Source organism: Ursus americanus, chromosome 15 (assembly GCF_024610735.1).
Source record: "Ursus americanus isolate L20-20 chromosome 15, mUrsAme1.1.p, whole genome shotgun sequence".
Lineage (NCBI taxonomy): Eukaryota > Metazoa > Chordata > Mammalia > Carnivora > Ursidae > Ursus > Ursus americanus.
The window spans coordinates 36,923,136-36,942,715 of NC_142141.1; the positions used below are offsets into that span (position 1 = coordinate 36,923,136).

General features: G+C 35.3%; 1 protein-coding gene across 2 annotated transcripts in view; it reads right to left on the reverse strand.

Annotated features, from left to right (window-relative positions):
* The window catches only part of NIPBL (NIPBL cohesin loading factor), a 188,505-nt gene that overhangs the window by 107,079 nt on the left and 61,846 nt on the right, over positions 1-19,580 (reverse strand). For both annotated transcript variants that reach the window (XM_045787277.2, XM_045787278.2), the window contains exons 2-3: positions 3,757-3,899; positions 1,570-1,735 (exon numbers count right to left, since the gene is read on the reverse strand). In XM_045787277.2, coding sequence (XP_045643233.1) covers positions 1,570-1,735; positions 3,757-3,820 — 230 coding nt within the window. In that variant the 5' untranslated portion in view covers positions 3,821-3,899. The remainder of the gene's footprint in view (positions 1-1,569; positions 1,736-3,756; positions 3,900-19,580) is intronic.

The following is a 19,580-nucleotide window of genomic DNA, read 5'->3' on the forward strand; positions in this document are numbered from 1 at the left end:
AAATTCACATTTAGTATCTACTGTAAGAGTCATCATGTCTCCTTTTTTTTTTTTTTTAAAGATTTTATTTATTTATTTATTCGACAGAGACAGAGACAGCCAGCGAGAGAGAAAACACAAGCAGGGGGAGTGGGAGAGGAAGAAGCAGGCTCATAGTGGAGGAGCCTGATGTGGGGCTCGATCCCAGAATGCCGGGATCACGCCCTGAGCTGAAGGCAGACGCTTAACCGCTGTGCCACCCAGGCGCCCCATCATGTCTCCATTATAATGTGCTTTATTCTCATTCCTCTAAATAATGAATCTTTAAATTAAAAAGCAAAAATTAGGGGCATCTGGGTAGCTCAGTCAGTTGAGCTCTTGATTCCGCTCTGGTCATGTTCTCAGGGTCCTGGGATTGGGCCCTCTGCTGGGCTCTATGCTCACGAGGCAGTCTGCTTGAAGATTCTTTTTCTCCCTCTGCTTCTCCCTCCCCCCACCCACGCAATCTCTCTCAAATAAATAAATAAATCTTAAAAAAAATTAAAAATAAAAAGCAAAAATTAAAGAAAGAAAAGATACATGAGTACCAGTGTATAAATGAGATGTGAAGGGATAAGAGTGGGAGTTTTAACTTTTTTTTTTTAAGATTTTATTTTTAAGTAATCTCTACACCCAATGTGGGGCTCGAACTTAAAACCCTGAGATCAAGAGTCACATGCTCTACTGACTAAGCCAGTCAGGCACCTGGAGAGATTTAACTTTTTATACATTTTTGTGTTGTTATTATAAATATGCACTAGTTCTGTAGTAAAAATTTTTTAAAGTATACTCGTATGCAAAGATTTTATAAATAAGATATATAATTTATGTTTATATTAGTTTAAAAAAAATCTGTGTGAAAATACACACTTATGTTCAGATGGTATGATAAATCCTGGGAAAAATTACTCCCAGTTTTGCAGTAGCCCTCTATTGGAGTCAGTCCTTGAGTTTTGTTTAACTTCCCACAGAAAGCATGTGAGCCTATTCCAAATAAAGCTAGCGGTATAGTCCCTAGTCCTTGAGAATTCTAACCACTCTAGCGATATCAAGGAGGAGAGAGCTTCTTGGGCAACTTAAGATCTCCTTGCACAGATCCACCTTGATGACCCCAAAATTATTCAAAAAGAGTTGAAAAGACCTTTATAGAGCTACATGGGTCAGAATTATTGTCTCAAAATAACTATGGCCTATTTAAATATCAGTAAGGCTCGCTTGGATATTCATAAATTTTATTTTTAAATAAAAGGGTTTGCTTGTTTACTTATTTATTTGACAGAGAGAGAGCAAGAGAGCACAAGCATGGGAAGCGGCAGTGGGAGAGCTGCAGATCCCCTACTGAGCAGGGAGCCCAATGTGGGGGCTCAATCCCAGGACTCCGAGATCATGCCCCGAGCTGAAGGCAGACGCTTAACCCCACTGAGTCACCCAGGCACTCCTATTCATGTATTTTAAAATTAAACTGTGTTTGTAAATTTTCTGAAATAAAGAATAAAACCAGGAATACTGACTCTCTTAGACCAAAACCTTTCACTTTTAAATTATACTTACATGTGATCTGTTGATACCTGGTTGAGGCTATGGACAAGCTGTGAAACCAAATTATCATCCCTACAGGCCAAAAGGCAGTTCACCTCTTCTGCTATTCGTGCATTAAAGAGAAGGCTCTTTGTAGTTGTAGCAGGTAAAGGGGATGGAAGAGGCAGCTGGTTCAGGACTATTTGGAATAAAATCAGATTATTAGAAATTGAGTGACTATAAGAAGTCTTTTTATAATATTTGCTTATAAAATATTTCCTTACAAATATTTTGATATTAAAAATAAGTTATAAATATCAATGGGACAAATTATTAAAAGGCATTCTACCTCTCCCCCCAAAAAACCCCAACAACTCTGTAAAACCCTGAAATATCACTTGGCCAATAACAGAGTTTATTACTCCCTAAGACTAAAACTCAACTTCTTTATATGCATGACTTTTCATATCTTAAATCTTTATTCATTTAATAAATGAGTAGCCAAAAAGGGTTAAAAAGTAACTTCTAAGAATTGAGAATATAGTAAATAATCTCATTTATTTTTGCTTCTGAGATTTATCAGAATTACTAGTAATCCCACATAAATAAACCAAGTACTTATACCCAACTCTTCACATGATATCTAGACAAGTAATATATTTTTTAAAAGTTTAAGTACATATATCAAAAATAAATAGATCACTTTAGCAGAAGAACATTCATTATAGAATAGGGATTCTGGTGGAAGCCAAATATCTAAGGAATTATGCTTTCAGTTATAAATTCCTAAACAGTTCTCTCCTCTCTTCATTCTAGTAAAACAGAAAACAAAAGGACATAAATGTTTATATAGTAGTTTAAATTCAGCTATTTACTGTCTCTTCACATAATGGAAATTATTCATTTGTCTAAAGTAAAAGTTAAGAAAGTTAACTGAAGTATCTTTGTTTTTGGCTTAATTTCTAATTACCTATACAGTGTAACAGGCTGCTCAGCCCCAGTGGCTAATAACAGGTATTTTATTAATAAAAATAAAGGAAACAAATTATTACTTAATAAACAGGGTTTATTGGGCAAACTTTTAAAATAAAAGGTACAATTGAGATAATGGGGAGGACAACCAAAAGTAAATCCCTGGTAGTAAATCTGATCTTGCACTCCTGTATACTATATGAATCAGTGCCTTACCTGTAACAAAGTGACAACAAAAACTAAAGACAGTTTCAGAAGTTTTCTTACCTGCGGTCATCCTAACTCCACCAGCTACTTTCTTATTCAGATTTCACAAACTAGCCATGTTAGTTCCCTAACCCAAAGCTAAAGGCTATTAACTATTTCACTCCCATTAAAACCAGTTGAAAATTAACAAGAGGAAAATAATATTAAGGACTACTGAACACAGATTAAAAAACACTTCCAGTTATTTTCTCATAGCTCCTTTACTATAAAGCCCCAAAGTTTGCATAATGTGATGTCCTCACCTTCTACTTTTCTCTCTCCTCTTTTTCCCTTTATTTACTGAGACAGGATGACACAGGGACTAACATTGTGGGTTGCTTTTTGTACCATTACCCAGGGACTAAGAATTAGAGTTAGAGTTGGCTACCATAAGAAAGAGTCCCTAAAAAACTACGTTACACTAAGTAAATCTCAAAAGAATAACAAAATTCTTTGAACTTAAATGATCAGAGTAAAACGGGCTGCTGATATCTGTGACAAACTCCAATAGATTACTGAGGATGACATCCAAAATGAATATTGTTAAGAAATTAGATTAAGTTGGGCTATAAACCTTCTTCTTTAAAGGACAGTTCCAGTTACCATTTCTAGAAATGTTTTTTAAAAAGTCTAAATTTGCTCCTACATGCAAATCCATGCTTCTTCTGTTTTGATTTTTCTTTAATGCTTTGTCTCATCTTTGGTCTTTACTTTTGCATTTATCCCTTTATTGTGTAAGATCTTTAAACAAACAAGCGCCACCATTTCTTAATGCATCCTTAGGATGAAACAGATATGAAAGTCCTATCTATTAGCTGACTACACTAATTTTGTTCCTTTCACATGCATGCCAATAAACCAAAGGAAATAACAATGTTTGTCATTCAAAATCTAGTATCTTAAATAATTTGTTATTTATGACAACAACAAATAAATTTTTCGCTCTTAAAATCATAGTTAACACAGAACAGAACATAAATTAGATAAATTAACCAAACTTACGGTCTGTGAGACTAGCAATCCCCGCAAGAGTAGTGATGGGGACATGGGGCATATCCCCATTCATCCTGAAGTTCTGGAATGGTGTTGCCTATAAAAGTACTTAGTTCAGGTGCCAGCTGTCATTACTTCCCATTTCCCAAACACTGCAACAAAAAACAGACAATTATTTGTAAAAATATGTCAAATATAATACCATTAGGGAAATGCCTATGAAAAATAAGATTTTCTGCTTTTGTTTGATAACCTATATAACAATAATAGCTACTATTCATATATACCTCCCATATATTAGGCCCTGCAGAGTGCTTTGCATATTATTTATTCATTTAGTTCTCACAACAATAATGTAAGGTAGGTACTATTATTTTTTGAATTTTACTAATGAGGAAATTAATTTACAGGGACTTTAAAGTAACTTGTGGAGGAAAAGACTAGAACCCAAGCGATCTGGCTCAAAAGTCTGTGTAACCAGTAGGCTATATTACTAAACTGGGATACTCAATTTTGACAAGCACTGTAATTCTCCATATCATAGATACATTAAAATCTAGCTTCAACTTGCCTGCTAGCTATGTCTCTCACTACTCTTCTACATAAAGCATTCTCTTCAACCAAGCTGATCAGATTATCTTGAATCCACCTTGTGTTTTCACATTTTTATTTATTTCCTTATATACCTCCATACCTAGATAAGCCCATCCAACCTTCAGTCCAAATCCTTCAAGATCTAGGGCAAGTTCCTACAACATCATGAAACCTCAGACAAATTCAGCTAAAAGCCTACCTTAATCTAACCTTCATTTATAGCTCAATCAACATTCTTTTGTAAATATATATTCCTTTGTGACATTTTTTGAAACTTGTCGCTTCATTCTTATATACTGTTCAAGTACTTACCTTGTCTTCCCAATTACCACTGCATATCAACCAATCACATAATTAATATCAACCAATCACATAATTAATACACAACCACAGAAAGAACAGAGAAATGTGTTAACATCTTAATGTTCCTGTATGACTTAGTTGACTTAAATATTCAGTTTTTATAATGTGATTCTGTGTTTGTGTGTACAGACATTCTGCAAAATTTCTGAACACGTTTTCCATTCTGTTCAATGTTCCCAAATTTTTCTCATCTTAATTTCAACATGTGGATTTTTGGAACCTTTATCTTTCCTTTAACAGTGTACTTGTTGAAGAACCTTTTTTGAAGTATACAACATTTTAATAATGTGCACATTAATCAAAGATATGCCTTTATTAAATAACTTTATAAGCTCATCAGTAAATAGAAGTCTACTGCATGTCAACTAAGACATAGTGCTACAATAGAAAACTGAATTATAATTTTCACTTTAAACATTTTTTGAGGTTCTATTTGCTTGTCAGTTAAAAGAACCTTTAAGTTTTTTGAGTTGTAAACTTCAAAACAGTGAAATGATATATCACTAATATCTCCCTTTACTCATTTATCTTAATGCAACTTTGCAAATAATTTTTTTTTTTTAAGTATAAGTATACAGGGGCGTCTGGGTGGCTCAGTCAGTTAAGCATTCAACTCTTGGTTTCAGCTCAGGTCATGATCTCATGGGTCGCTGGAGCCCTCTGACGGGCTCCAAGCTCAGGGGACAGTCTGCTTGAAAGAGTCTCTCCCTCTACCTTTTCCCCCACTCTCTCTCTCTCAAATAAATAAATCTTAAAAAAAAAAATAAAAGCAGAAGTATACAGGTAGCTAAAATTAAGAATTTTCTTTTTCCTCACTTTTATTATAGATACATGTTGACAGAAGTTCATAAAACATGTATGTATGGTTTAACAGGGTTATAAAGTAAATAAACATCCATAGAGGGACCCTCTGAAAAGTCAACACCCTACTTCCTTCCACAGGTAACAAATACCTTGTCTCTTTGGTAATTCTTTTTTTCTTTTTTTTCTTTACAGTTAGTCCTTTATATGTATATTCTTTTCTAGTAGCCAGCCAAGGAAATACCACTCCTTTCCTTTGATGAATGACTGACTTAAAGTTTGCTAGTAGGAGCATATAGGAAATAGCACAAGAAAAGCTATAGGAAAGATACAATTACTACTGGCTATCTTACAACTGTCCTTGCTATACTGTGGACTTTACTCTTTGAAGTTATTAATTTGATGTTTTACCGACACTAAAGAAATTTAAGGAAACACTGCAAATTTAGCAGTTGTATCAAGCACTTAAAAAAAAAGAATTTAAAACCTGACAGAAGTTACCAAAACACAAAATATAACGGATTTTTTTCGAAGTTTAGGCTAATAAAAAAGTTACAGTTGATGCTTAGTAATTAATGGGAAAAAATAATTGCATGCAAATTATGTACAGAACAGCACAAAAACATCTTGTTATTCTTGTATGACTGTAAATGTAAATTGCCATACTCAAGCAGATTAAGTAACAAGTGACCGTGTTATTTATTTAATTCAGAGGATGGGAACGAATAGAGAACAATCTGCTAGAGGGTTCTATCATGGGCTAACGAACTTTATTCTGTTTTCCTAAATCCCAGGTAACATGTAAAGCAGACCCAACGCTAGGTTGGAGTATTTTAGTCCAAAAATGATGTAATTAGTTACCACATATGAATTAGGAGAGTAATAAATCTAACCACAAGATTGTTGTGCTTTTCTTAGTGATACAACAAGGCATGGTAATATTGTAATGCCAACTGAAAACTGGAACTAAGTGGGGAAAGAAAGGAGAGCAACAATGTTTGCTCGGTTTAAAGTGCTTGTATAGACTGAGTAGGTAACGAATGACAAATATATTTATACCTCACTGCTGAACTAGGCTGATTTCACTGGAAGCTAAGCTTCTGAAGAACAGAAGACGACTTTGGTACAAGTGGACTTATAATTTTAGCTAAAGTCACAGATGTTGATGAATATGAGTAATTTGTGGAAATGTTGCTGCCTATGCTGGAAAGTGACCAGAGTCCATCAAGAAAGAGCATTCCTAGCATTCTAAAAATGAATATGCAGGACTCTAACTAATTAGACATGACATTTCTGGCTCTGGATTGGGCAATGTTTGGTCTACCTGGCTCTGTGAAAGTATACTGTCTTTCATGAAACTGCTGAAACTGAAGCTGAAAGTCATTATCTCTGGAGAACAATGTGTTCAGAAGGAAATGGTAACCAAATGGGAAAGGAGATTATAATGAGTGCTTTAGAACTGTCACTTAAGGCAGTGCTTCACTTACTTAAAATCTGTGAATGGTGACCAATTAGTGGATTATAAAATAAAATGAGTGGGCTGAGATCAACACTGAGAGGGATGGTAGGAACAGAAATATAAGTTTACATTGCATACAGCTTTGTGATTCCAGGTAAAATGTCTAATTGTGGGTCACCAAGGCAAAGCAGCTCCAAAGTTGCCAACTAAAAGAAATGGAAGAGTGAATGTAGAAGCCCACTTCCTAAAGGGTGATGAGAATGCAACAAAGTAATGCATATAAATACCACCTGGCATATAATAAGTGATCCAGAAAGTTAGCAGTGTTTCTAACTGAAAAACACACATTTGGGAAAACAAAGGAGAAACGGGTGAATTAGGGAAAAGGTGTCTTTTCAATAATACACACAATCCCTACTTCTGAAAGATACATTATAAATTATTTGAAATTCGAGTATATATTTCACCATAGTATTACAAATATGTATACCAGTCGTAGGCATACGCATCCACAATTACGGAAATGATAAGGTAGCTGAAATAAATATTGGCAGTGAAAAGTAAGGGAAAAAACCTAATCTTTGTAATACTAAGAACTAAACCAAACACAAACTAAGAAATCATTTACAGTTTAGAATGGCTTGGTTTAATTAAAATAATTCAGTAGAAGATACTATGATAAATTCTCATTTTAACCCATTATAGTGAATCTGATGTGGACATCTAAGCACTTGACAAGATTTTTAAAGGTCCTGGTTCTTTGTTCATTTAATTTCACTTTAAAATTTATGGTTTCTTCATACAAACAAAAGAAATGCAAATAAAAAATTATTGGTAGAAGTTATAATAATAATATTCAAATTGGGATGGTTATGGAATAAAAGGTGCTCTCACAATCTGATGGTAGATAAACTTTCCTGGACAGCCAGTGTGTACCCCATAGCCAAGAAATGTGTACAATCTTGTCTGAAAAATTTCAATTCTTTAGTAGTGAAAAACACTAGAAATGATAACATTTATTGAACATCTAGTTGGAGATGTTTAAAGTAGAAAGTTGGAAATTCCAGAACTGACAAAAACGGTCAGAATTACAGCTATAGTTATGAAAATGATCCACAGAGGATTGATAACAGTTAAACTGTAGTAATAGGAGACAGGCAAGATACAAGGTAACATTGTGGGGGAGACTTCTTTCATACCTCTTATGTGTGAGACATTAACATATACCTTTCCTTAATCACCACCAAAGTCAGAGGGTTATGAAGATTATCTCTATTTCACAGATGCAAAAATGAAGGCTCAGAGCCTAAATGCTTTGTCTGTGGTTATACAAACAGGACAGAGCAGAGCTGGAATCTGAACTCAGATATTTCTAACCAAACCTTATATTCTCATGCTTGTTTCTAACCAAACCTTATATTCTCATGCGTATCTGAAGGACATAAAACTGGGAAACATCTACATTGCTATGGCAGAAAGATAAACCAATAAAAGGTAAGGAAATTGTTCCTCAGAGAAACTAAATGTGTGTTCAAGGTCTCATAGCTAGTAATTGACTGAGTCAAGACTAGAATACAAATCTTTGGATTTCCAGTTCAGTATTCTTTAAACTATGTTGTCATCTTGCAGGATTATAACATTTTGAATGAACCAAAATTCTATACATGTGGAATATTTAGCTAATTAACACCTTTCTTCCTCACTAATGTTATTATTATATTATTTTTGGGTGGGGAGGGAAGGAGGGTTTTAAAACTAGTATATTTTTATTGTCTCAGTGATTATTACATTGAACAGTATAAGCTGCCTCAAATTCTTTTGGGAAACAAGTGAAATATAAATCCTAAATAGCCAGATAAGTAAATAAATAAATCTGTGTTGTACTACTTACTATTTTAAACCAGTAACAGTGACTCCCTTGAGAGTGGCACCTCTCTAGCGGAATCATTTCACTTTAGTCAAGCTATCTTCAGATTCCTTTTCACTGCCTAAAATGTATTCAAGAACAAAATTTTCACATTCTGTTTAAGATACTTCCAAAAGATGTTCTTCAAATCCTAGCTCAAAAACAGTTCCCAATCAGCCACACTGTGAAAATTCTCACTTCTTTAAAACATTTCTATTTTTCTATAGTTCTAAGTTATTTCCATTAAGTAAGAGAAACACAAAATAAAAGCAAAAAGCACAGCACAGCTCTAATGCTCTCTCTGGACACATGCTTTGCTTCTGGACCCCGAGTTCCCTGCAGCCACCATGCCGGATACCAATATATGTGTATTATTCCTATGTGTATTCCAGTAATGTAGCTATATCCTAACGTACATAATATGTAATAGAAGGATATAGTTACAGTACTAAGTACCATTAGAGAAGTCACAAATCAGGCTGAAATTTTAGGGTCTCTCAAAACTCATTTTAAAGATTATATGTATGTTCACTGAGAAGTATAATGATTAGTAAAACTACATATATTTCTATAATCAGTTTTCTTTCTTGTTCTTATCAATTTATTTCACATGCATTTTTATACAAACCAACTTTAACAAAAACTCATATTACTTTAAAAGGTCCCAGCTGATAATTATAGTTAAATTGACTAGCAGGAGACTGCTAAGTAGTTATACAATGTCGAATCTTAACAAAATATGCAAAAATACAAGCTGCATCAGGAAAAAACAGTCCTGAGTCCTGGAGTAAATATTTAATTTTTTTTTTTTTTAACAGAAAGGCCATGGAAGAAATTTCCAACTAATCCACATCCCCACACCAAAAATTTTATCTCTCACCTTCTTTTCCACTGCAAAAGAAACAGTCTATCTTAAGCCCCTAATAGAGGTTGAGACTATGCCTGATACCAAGAGACTATTTTCTATACAGGTATTAGAAATGAAAAATCAAACAATGGAGATTTTATTTCTTTCTAAATGAGTCTTAGGTTTTAAAGAACTATGACATTCAGATGTAGGTCTCACCTTCTGGCCATAACACATTTAATGATACATGATTGATTTAACCTGAAATATAAGAGAAAATGCTTTTATGTGAAATCACTGAATGGTCCACAAGAGGGCACACTTTCAACTATAAAAAGTTAAAATTCACTTTTTTTTAAAGAAGATTGCTTATGTTTTTAATTTTAATTCCAGTATGGTTAATATACAGTGTTATATTCGTTTACAATATAGCAATTCAACAATTCCATACATTACTCAGTACTCATCAAGATAAGTGTACTCTTAATCCCCTTCAACTATTTCACCCCTTCAACTATTTCAGCCATCAGTTTGTATTCTATAAGTGAGAGTCTATTTTTTTGTTTTTCTTTTTTTCTTTGTTCATTTGCTTTGTTTCTTAAATTACACATACGAGTGAAATCATATGGTATCTGTCTTTCCCTGAGCTTAGCATTATATTCTCTACAGCCATACATGCTATTGCAAATGGCAAGTTTCATTCTTTTTTAAAGATTTCATTCTTTTTTTTGGGTGTCTGGGTGGCTCAGTCAGTTAAGCATCTGTCTTCCGCTTGCGTCATGATCCCAGGGTTCTGGGATCGAGCCCCACCCACATGGGGTTCGCTGCTCAGTGGGGAGTCTGCTTCTCCCTCTCCCTCTGCCCCTCCCCCCCACTCATGCGTGCATGCACGCTCTCAAAATAAATAAATAAAATCTCTGAGGGGGGAAAAAAAAGGTTTCATTCTTTTTTTTTTAATGGCCAAGTAATATTTCGTGTGTGTGTGTGTGTGTGTGTGTGTGTGTGTGTGTGTGTATCCCCCTGAACTATTTGAGAGCAAGTACAAGATATGGTCCATTCTTCTAAATATTATGTACTTCCTAAGAATAAGAACATTCCCTTAGGTAATCACATTACAATGAACAAAATAGGGAAATTTAACTTTTGTAAAGTCTAACCATATCTAATATAAATAGATATAATCTAAATAATCTTAAAATCTAAAATAATCTAGGGGCGCCTGGGTAGCGCAGTCGTTAAGCGTCTGCCTTCAGCTCAGGGCGTGATCCCAGCGTTCTGGGATCGAGCCCCACATCAGGCTCCTCTGCTGGGAGCCTGCTTCTTCCTCTCCCACTCCCCCTGCTTGTGTTCCCTCTCTCGCTGGCTGTCTCTCTGTCAAATAAATAAATAAAATCTTTAAAAAAAAAATCTAAAATAATCTAAAAAAATCTAAATTTTAAATAATCTAAAATATTTAATCTACAGTCCCCATTTTATTAATTTTCCCAATAATCTCCTTTTTCTTGGTTCAGGAACCAATCCAGGATCACATATTGCATTCAGTTTTCAAGTCTCCTAAGCCTTCTTGAATCTAGAATACTTCTTTGGACTTACTTTATTGACCTTGGTATCTTTTAAAAGTATCAGCAATCTGTTTTGTAGAATCCATCAATTTGGCTTATCTGATATTATTATTAGATTCAGGTGATGCGTTTATGGTACGAATACCAAAAAACGTGGATTTTATGTACTTCTTAGCGCATTATATAAGGAAGCATCTGGTATCAGTTTTTTCCTAATACTGGTGATGTTAATTAACTTTGATCACTCAAGGTGGCGTGGGCCATGTTCTCCATTGTAAAGTTATCCACTGCAATTAGTTAATAAGTACTTTATGGAGAGGTATTTTGAGACTATATAAACATCTGATTCTTTTTTTTTTTTTTTTAAGATTTTATTTGAGAGAGAGAGAAAGCAAGCACAAGTGGGGCAGAGGAAGAGGGAGAAGCAGATTCCCTGCTCAGCAGGGAGTCTGATGCGGGGCTGGATCCCAGGACCCAAGATCATGACCTAAGTTGAAGGCAGATGCTTAATGGACTGAGCCACCCAGAAGCCCCTAAACATTTGATTCTAATCAAACTTTTACTCCCTAATTTTAACACCACTAATGATTTTCTATCATCTGTTATATTTACTAATTAGTATTGTATTGTAATATAGCCTCTCCCTTCTTCCCCATTCATTCATTCATTTTTATCAGTAGGGACTCAGGAATTCTTTTTTTTTTTCAATGGGTTACAATCCCTTACTATCATCATTTATTTTGATGCTCAAGCTTTTGGTCCCAGATTTGGACAGTAGCAGTTCCTTCTGTTGTGTCCCATCATCCTTTAAGCAATTCCTTACTTTTAAGGCAATAAGATGTCCCAATCTCATCTCATACTTTTCCTACCTGAGTGGTGGAAAGCAGCCCTTTCTTCAGGGAGGAGCTCTGGTTCTATTTAGTGGTTAATCACATTTAGAGATAGTGCCAGTTTGCTCTCTGCTACTGGTATCTCACTATAGGCTGAGTTTTATTTTGAAAAGAAAATAAAGTTAAATGAAAATTAAAGAAGGCCATTAAATGAAAAGTAGAGAATCAAGAGAAAACAAGTGTGTTAAAGTGTCTCAATATAAACACGTGAATAGCCATGTATAAATTCCAGAATCACACAATTTTATAGTTGAAAATTATCCTAGGGATAATGTAGCTAAACTCTCTTACTTTACAAACAAGAAAACCATGAATTAGAGATGTTAGTATCCTGAGGTCACAAAAGCAATTATTAGCCAAAGTCGGCAAAGTCTCAATTCTATGTTCATCAAGTTCTGCTTTTATACTATTTATTCAAAACTATTTATTGAGTGCCTGCAATGTGCGCTGCACTGTTGTGGCTAGAGATAGAAGAGTGAACAAAAAAGACAATAATCTCTGTGTCCTCACAGAACTTAGATCATAACACGAAAAACTGGATCAATTGCATTGTTTCATTTCATCTGTCTTTAGGGAAATGCAAATTACAACCACAATGAGATACGACATTAAAATTAAAAAGACTAACCATTTCTACTGTTCAAAAGACAGGAACTCTGTAAACAACAGGAACTCTGATACAATGCTGGTGGGAGTACACAAAACTGGTATAATTGCTTTGGGTAACTGACATTATCTATCTGTCCTAGGTACATATACCCAATAGAAAATTTAGTGACTTAAAACGATAGTCTCTCAACCTCCTCCTAGAACCGGTGGGCCAGGTTGGATATGTTGGTCTCTTGGAGATGCCAGAGGCACAGGAGTGTAAGCCCAAATCCCTCAAGTGCTTTGCAAGTGTTTGGTCCTGTCATATCCACTAATTCCAATAGTCAAAGCAAGTCCTATAGCCAAACACAAAGTCCAGGGGTAAGGAAATAGTCTGCCTTTGTAGGAGTGGGAAAAACTACACAATCACATGGGAAATAACCTGGATCGGGGGCGGGGGGGCAAAAACTGGGGCTATTAATGCAATCTATTACCCCACTTAATCCAAGTTTTCAGGAATGGGAGCTGGTAGTTTAACAAGCCCTCCAGGTGATTCTGATGCATGCTGAAGTCTGAAAATGACTGGGCTCCACAGATTGCTGGACCTCACCCCCAGAGTTTCTAATTCAGTAGGTCTTGAGTAATACCCAAGGATTTGACATTTCTAACAATTTCCTCAATAATGCAAATGCTACTGGATCCAGGGATCATATTGATAAATACTGGGTTAGGAGATAGGGAAAGGCTTCTAAGGAAAATGTCTCCTACAATGAATTTTGAAAGCTTGGCAGTAATTGTCAAATGAAGAGGGGTAGTATGGGTGTTCTGGGCAGAGTGAAAAACAGGTGCAAAGGTAGAAAGGTGTAAAAAAATGCATGACAGGTTTTAAGAAATTTCAAGTACTTCAGCATGAATACAATGAAAGGTGCGGACAGTGAGAAGGTTAAATAGGCAAAAGCCAGATCATGAAAAAGCCTTAAGTGTTAAGTAGTCCAAATATGACTCATTGCTACGACAACCATGGAAAGATTTTATATTGAGAAAATGATCTGAACAGATCCTGTAGCAGTGGAGGAGTAGAAGGTGCAAGACTGTAGGTAGGAAGAACAATAAGGTAGGAAATACACCAATGAAGCAATGAGACCCTGAACCAAAACAGGGCAAGGTAAAAACAAGAAAGAGATAATACGGGGCGCCTGGGTGGCACAGTGGTTAAGCGTCTGCCTTCGGCTCAGGGCGTGATCCCGGTGTTATGGGATCGAGCCCCACATTGGGCTCTTCCACTGGGAGCCTGCTTCTTCCTCTCCCACTCCCCCTGCTTGTGTTCCCTCTCTCGCTGGCTGTCTATATCTCTGTCGAATAAATAAATAAAATCTTTAAAAGAGAGAGAGAGAGATAATACAGGAATAAAAGAAATAAACCTGGTGACAACTTGGATGCAGAGGGCAAGTGAGAGAAAAGCATCTAGGACAACTTTCAGGTTCTGGTTTGAGCAACTGAAGGTGTAATACATATACATTATTAAGCATACATATCAAACCCTGCTTCAATCTGTAAGGATATGAGGCAGTTTACCAGAAAAATACAGGATAAAAAACAAACAGGTAAAGGATTCAGGGCAAGGGATACATTTAGACAAATAAAAATGACACAAAGAAAAGGACATTATATTGCTCTCCAAATCTCCAAGAATTGGCCATCAAATGTGGCTTAAGCTTCCTAGTTAGCAAGACAAAGGAAGAAAATACACAGTGTCTATAAAATAAAAGTCAGTTGTTCAGAAGAAGTACAGCTTTTCCAAGATATTGTAATCTGAGAGAAGTTTCCCCAGTGAGTCCTCATAAAGAAGATTGACGATGACACAGGTTATGGAGAAAGTTCTGGAAAGCATTCCTAAGAAACCGAAAATTTATTTTGGGTCACTCTTTTCTTTTTAAAAACTGCATCCTAAATGCACAATTCAGTAAAAGCAAACCTTTAAAAGGGGCCAAAATCATTCAATCTAAGCACACAAATCTCTAATGGTACGGTTTAACCTCAGGGTAAAATACTGAATATTCAGGGGCAATGGACAGAATGACACCTATTAGTCAGTCCTCCTTTCATATATCTTCTCCTAACTGGGCTTCTGAAAAATTGAGATGGCGTAGGATACATGATGGAATGCAAACATCTGGTATTACTAAGAGCAGAAATATGTGTTTTCTCAATCAATTAATCAAGGCAAGGCAAATGAAGAGAACATAATCTTATGAAGTTTAAAGAAATCTACCCAAAATTTGTTCTACTTCTACACAGAAGCCTCAGGCAGGTTAAAATCTTCTTCCAAAAAAGTCTGATTCTACTGTAAAGGATGAACGAGTGGATCGTAGTCCCAAAATTCAAAACCAGTACTACTAACTGCAGATAAATGCTATCTATTGCAAATTTTCACACCCTGCAAGCCCAAAAGTTGATAAAACATCTTATACTAGGCAAGACTTTGTACTGCCTATATTGTTTAACATACCACCAATTCTCCTTCATAGCAAAGACTATGTATATAACAATTTTACTAGGCTGCCTAATTGTAAGCAGCATGTGGCCTATATTCTGAGGCGAAAGTGGGGAAAAAGGCATTTGTATTCACTACATGCCAGCTATGTGCCAGGCACTGTGCTAGCTGCTTTTATTTTTATCTTTCCATTTAATCTTCCTAATAACCCAGTGAATAAGTCTCATTATTTTCATTTTAAAGATGGGGGAAAGAACAAACTTTAATGAATTGCCCGAAGTATAACAATTAGTTAAGATGTGAAATCAGGATTCCCAACCAATTTGTCATCACTCAGAAACAAAAATTATAAAATGTCTCTCAAAGAGAAAAAAATATGTTCAACCTTACTATTAATATGAGAAATGTGAACTAAAACTACACTGGGATAGCAAGCTTTCAATTCTGGCCAACCGGATAAATGAGAAACATTAAGACACTCTTCTTAAGGCTATAGAGAAATGGGCACTCTCATACACTGCTGGTTAGAATGCAAAATGGAGCTGAATTTAGCAATATCCAACAAAATTATATATGCATTTATGTAAATTTTTGACCTCATAAGTCCACTTCTAGGAATTTACCCTCCACAAATATGTAGACCTTACACATCGTGTAATGTTAATTACAGCATTCTTAGCAATAGAAACATTTTGCAAACAATCTAATGTCTAAGTAAAGGAAACTGAATAAACTATGGTATATCCACATTATGGAATATTGTGCAGCAGTTAAAAAGAATGAGAATTAACTATGAGCTGACAGGGAATAATTCCCAGGAAATGCTAAGTGAAAAAAGCAAAGTGCAAAAAAAATGTATACAGAGTACAATCTTCCTCTAATGAAGGAGAAACAAGAATATACAAAGGTGTTGCTTAATCACAAAAAGAAATCAGGAAAGATGAAAGGAATGAAATGCTTACCCATGGAGGAAGGTTGGAATAGAATGGTAGTAAATCTCCTGAGCATACCTTCCTAATACCATTTGACTTTGACCCATGTAAATGTTACAGACTCAAAAAACCAACATTAAATCAAAACGGATAAAAAAGCAAATCCTAATATTGAACATAAACAGCAACAAATGAACCAAACTGCATTATCAAATAATAATATAATCACACAAAAATTTAATCCAAGTAATTCTGACCACAGTACTCTGACTTATATGCCATTATGGGTGTGGTGGGTTGAACTGTGGCCCCCTTCAAGTATGTCCATCCAGAACCTATGAATGTGACCTTATTTGGAAAAAGTCTTTGCAAATGTAAGTAAGGATCTGAAGATCATCCAGGGATTAAGCGTGAGCCCTAAATCCAATGAACATGCCCTTATAAAAGAAATAGAAGACACAGAGAAAAAGGTGGTATGAAGAGGGACGCTAGAGATAGGAGTTATGCAGTCACAAACCAAAGAATGCCTGAAGCCACCAGAATCTGGAAGAGTCAAGGAAGGACTATTTCCTAGAGCCTAAAGGGAGAAGGAGCCTGCTGACACCTTGATTTTAGACTTGTGGCCTCTAGAACTGTGAGAATGAATTTCTGCTGTTTTAAGCCACCAAATTTGTGGCAATATAGTACAGCAGCCCTAGAAAACATGTACACTATGATATATTCTAAGGACATAAATGATTGAAAAGAAATATTTTTTTCTCATTCAGTCACATATATTTATTAAGCATTTCCATATGTCACTGTGCAAGGCACTGGGCATATGTGGGTAAGCAACAACATTAAAATGCTCTGTCTTCACAGAGCTTAGAAAATTAGTGAAATTCTATTTAAAAATGCTAAACAAAGCTTAAGCCAATTTCCTGGTGATACAGGACCTCACTAAAAGTTAAAAAGAAATCTTCAAATGTACCTAGTGTGTTTTATGTTGGCAGTGGTGTTGATATAGCAATTGTAATACAATATGGTCTTGGAAGCCAAGTGGAGAAAGTCTTCAAGGACAAAGAAGACATCAACTGTGTCACTTACTACTGAAATCTGAAAACCACTGGACCTGGCAACATGGAAGTCACTGGTGACCCCAAGGAGACAGATTTTGAAAGTGACAGGATCTAAGGGCGAAAATCTGTTTAGTATAGGCTTAAAGAAAGAATGGAGAGGAGGAGTATGACAGTGAATACAGACGATTTTTATAAAGGGGATTGAGCATTTGAGTAGCAGGAGGATAAAGAGAAGAGTTTTTCATTTAAAATGGAAGAAATAACATTACGCTCATGAAAATGAATGATCAAGGAGAGAAAAAAAATAATGATAAAGGAGAAAGGGGAGAATTACAGGAGGGATATCTTGGAGTATGTGAGGGACTGAAACCATAGTGAACAAGTGGAAGGGCTGGCTTTAGGAACATGGATAATTCATTTATAGGAAGAGAAAGGAAAGGAGAGTATATCTAGGTATAGACACTAGTAGAAAATAGGTAAATAAATGTGATACCAGGTACTTGCGAAAACTCTTCTGATTGCTTCAATATTTTCACTGTTACAGGAGGTAAGTTCAGCTAAAAGTAAAGGAGGAGATGCTGAAGGTTTTGATGAGAGGGAGAAAGTATGAAAAACTCATCTAGAAGAGGAAAAGAGTGAAACGATCAAGTAAGTGTGGTGTGTAATTGCTGGGAGCATTAAGAGTACACTGTCATTATTTTAAAGTGAGACCAGTCATCACGGTTCTATTTTTTTTCTTCAGTCCTATTCAGCTGCAAGAATGAGATTTAATTATGGCTATAGTTTTGCCAAGACAGAGAGGGGCAAAAAAACTGAAGACACATGCAAGGGAGTGATTATGACTGGCCTATGAATTTAAGGTATAAGGAAAGAAAATAAGGGTACAGGGGTAAAGAAAACCAGTACTGCAACATCCAATACTTGTGAATTAGTCCTTCCATCCTGCAACAATTTAATCCTTTAGCTTCTGTAGCTCTATCTTCTCTCTTGTACCTTACTGACGGACTCCATTGATTCCATTTTCTCCAATGGTTTATTATCTTTCACCATTTTTCAAAGTCCAGCTACTTGGCCCTATGTATACCTCCTCCAAAATTCATTTATTCTCATGTCTTCTGAGAGACCTGTATGGCTTCATTATGTGAGAATTAATTCATGATTCTTCAGTGACACTACAAACTCTTATAGTACCAATATATCAATATACCTGACATTCAACAATCATTTCCTTCAAAGTGCTGGCATCTCAGATAACATTTCTAAAATGAAAATCACTTCCTGTAATCTTCAATTTCTATCACTGTTCCCATTCATTAGTAATCCAAACTCTCAGGCTATAAAATTTTCTTAAAATCCCTGTGATCACCTATATGATTAATCAATTCTTCCTTTCCTGTTCTAATTCTAAATTTAAAATCTCACTACCAGGTACCTGGATTATTATAATTACCAATTAACCAGATTTTTAAAAAAACTTCTTTCAGCTGTACTTCGTGCAGATAAGCACTGAACTGCCCTTAAACAACTTTTTATTACTTACTTCCATAATTAACTGCCATAAAAACATCTACAAACTTAATTCTAAAGTTCTTATTTTCACGTTCAATCTCCTCCATAATGTACATTTTCTTTTCAATTATATTTTCCCTGCTTCCAACATAAACTTCTCATTCTTGCCAGATTGGTCTTTTTGCTGTTCCTCAAACATGCTATCCTCAAATTTTGCACCAATAAATTTCCTTACAATGTTCTTTTCCTTCTATACCTAAACCAATTCTACCTGTCTGTCAAACTCCACCAATTCTTTGAAAACTTCCTTACTACTGTACTTCACAATTTTTTAATAAATTCCTGAGTTACCTGTATATAAGTCAGGACCTGGCCATGTATAGTTCTATTTTCTCTAATCATTTCATGAACACCTTACTGGCAAAATCTTGTCTCATTAATCTTTTTCGCCTTCTTATAATCCTAGCACAATGGTGGCATATGCTTAGGTTAAACTGAAATGAACAGTAAGAAACTGCTAGAAAATGGTATTAGATGAAAACTCAAGGCCTTACACAAGCACTAGGTAAGAAGAGTTTGTAATATGAATGCTGAGCAAGTTGATATTTTTAAAGTGATAACATCAGGAAGTCATAATCGAACATAATCAGGTGATCTTAAAACTACAATTGTCACATGTTAAGCTTGTATTAGCAGCCTCATGTTTGTTTTTATTGGAAAGGGAACCATATTTTAACAGAGACCTCTATCAGTTACATTCTAGAATTCCCTTCTTCCCCCTTTTCAGTACTCTTATTAAGAAGAATTCAAAAATTAGAATTGAACTTTTA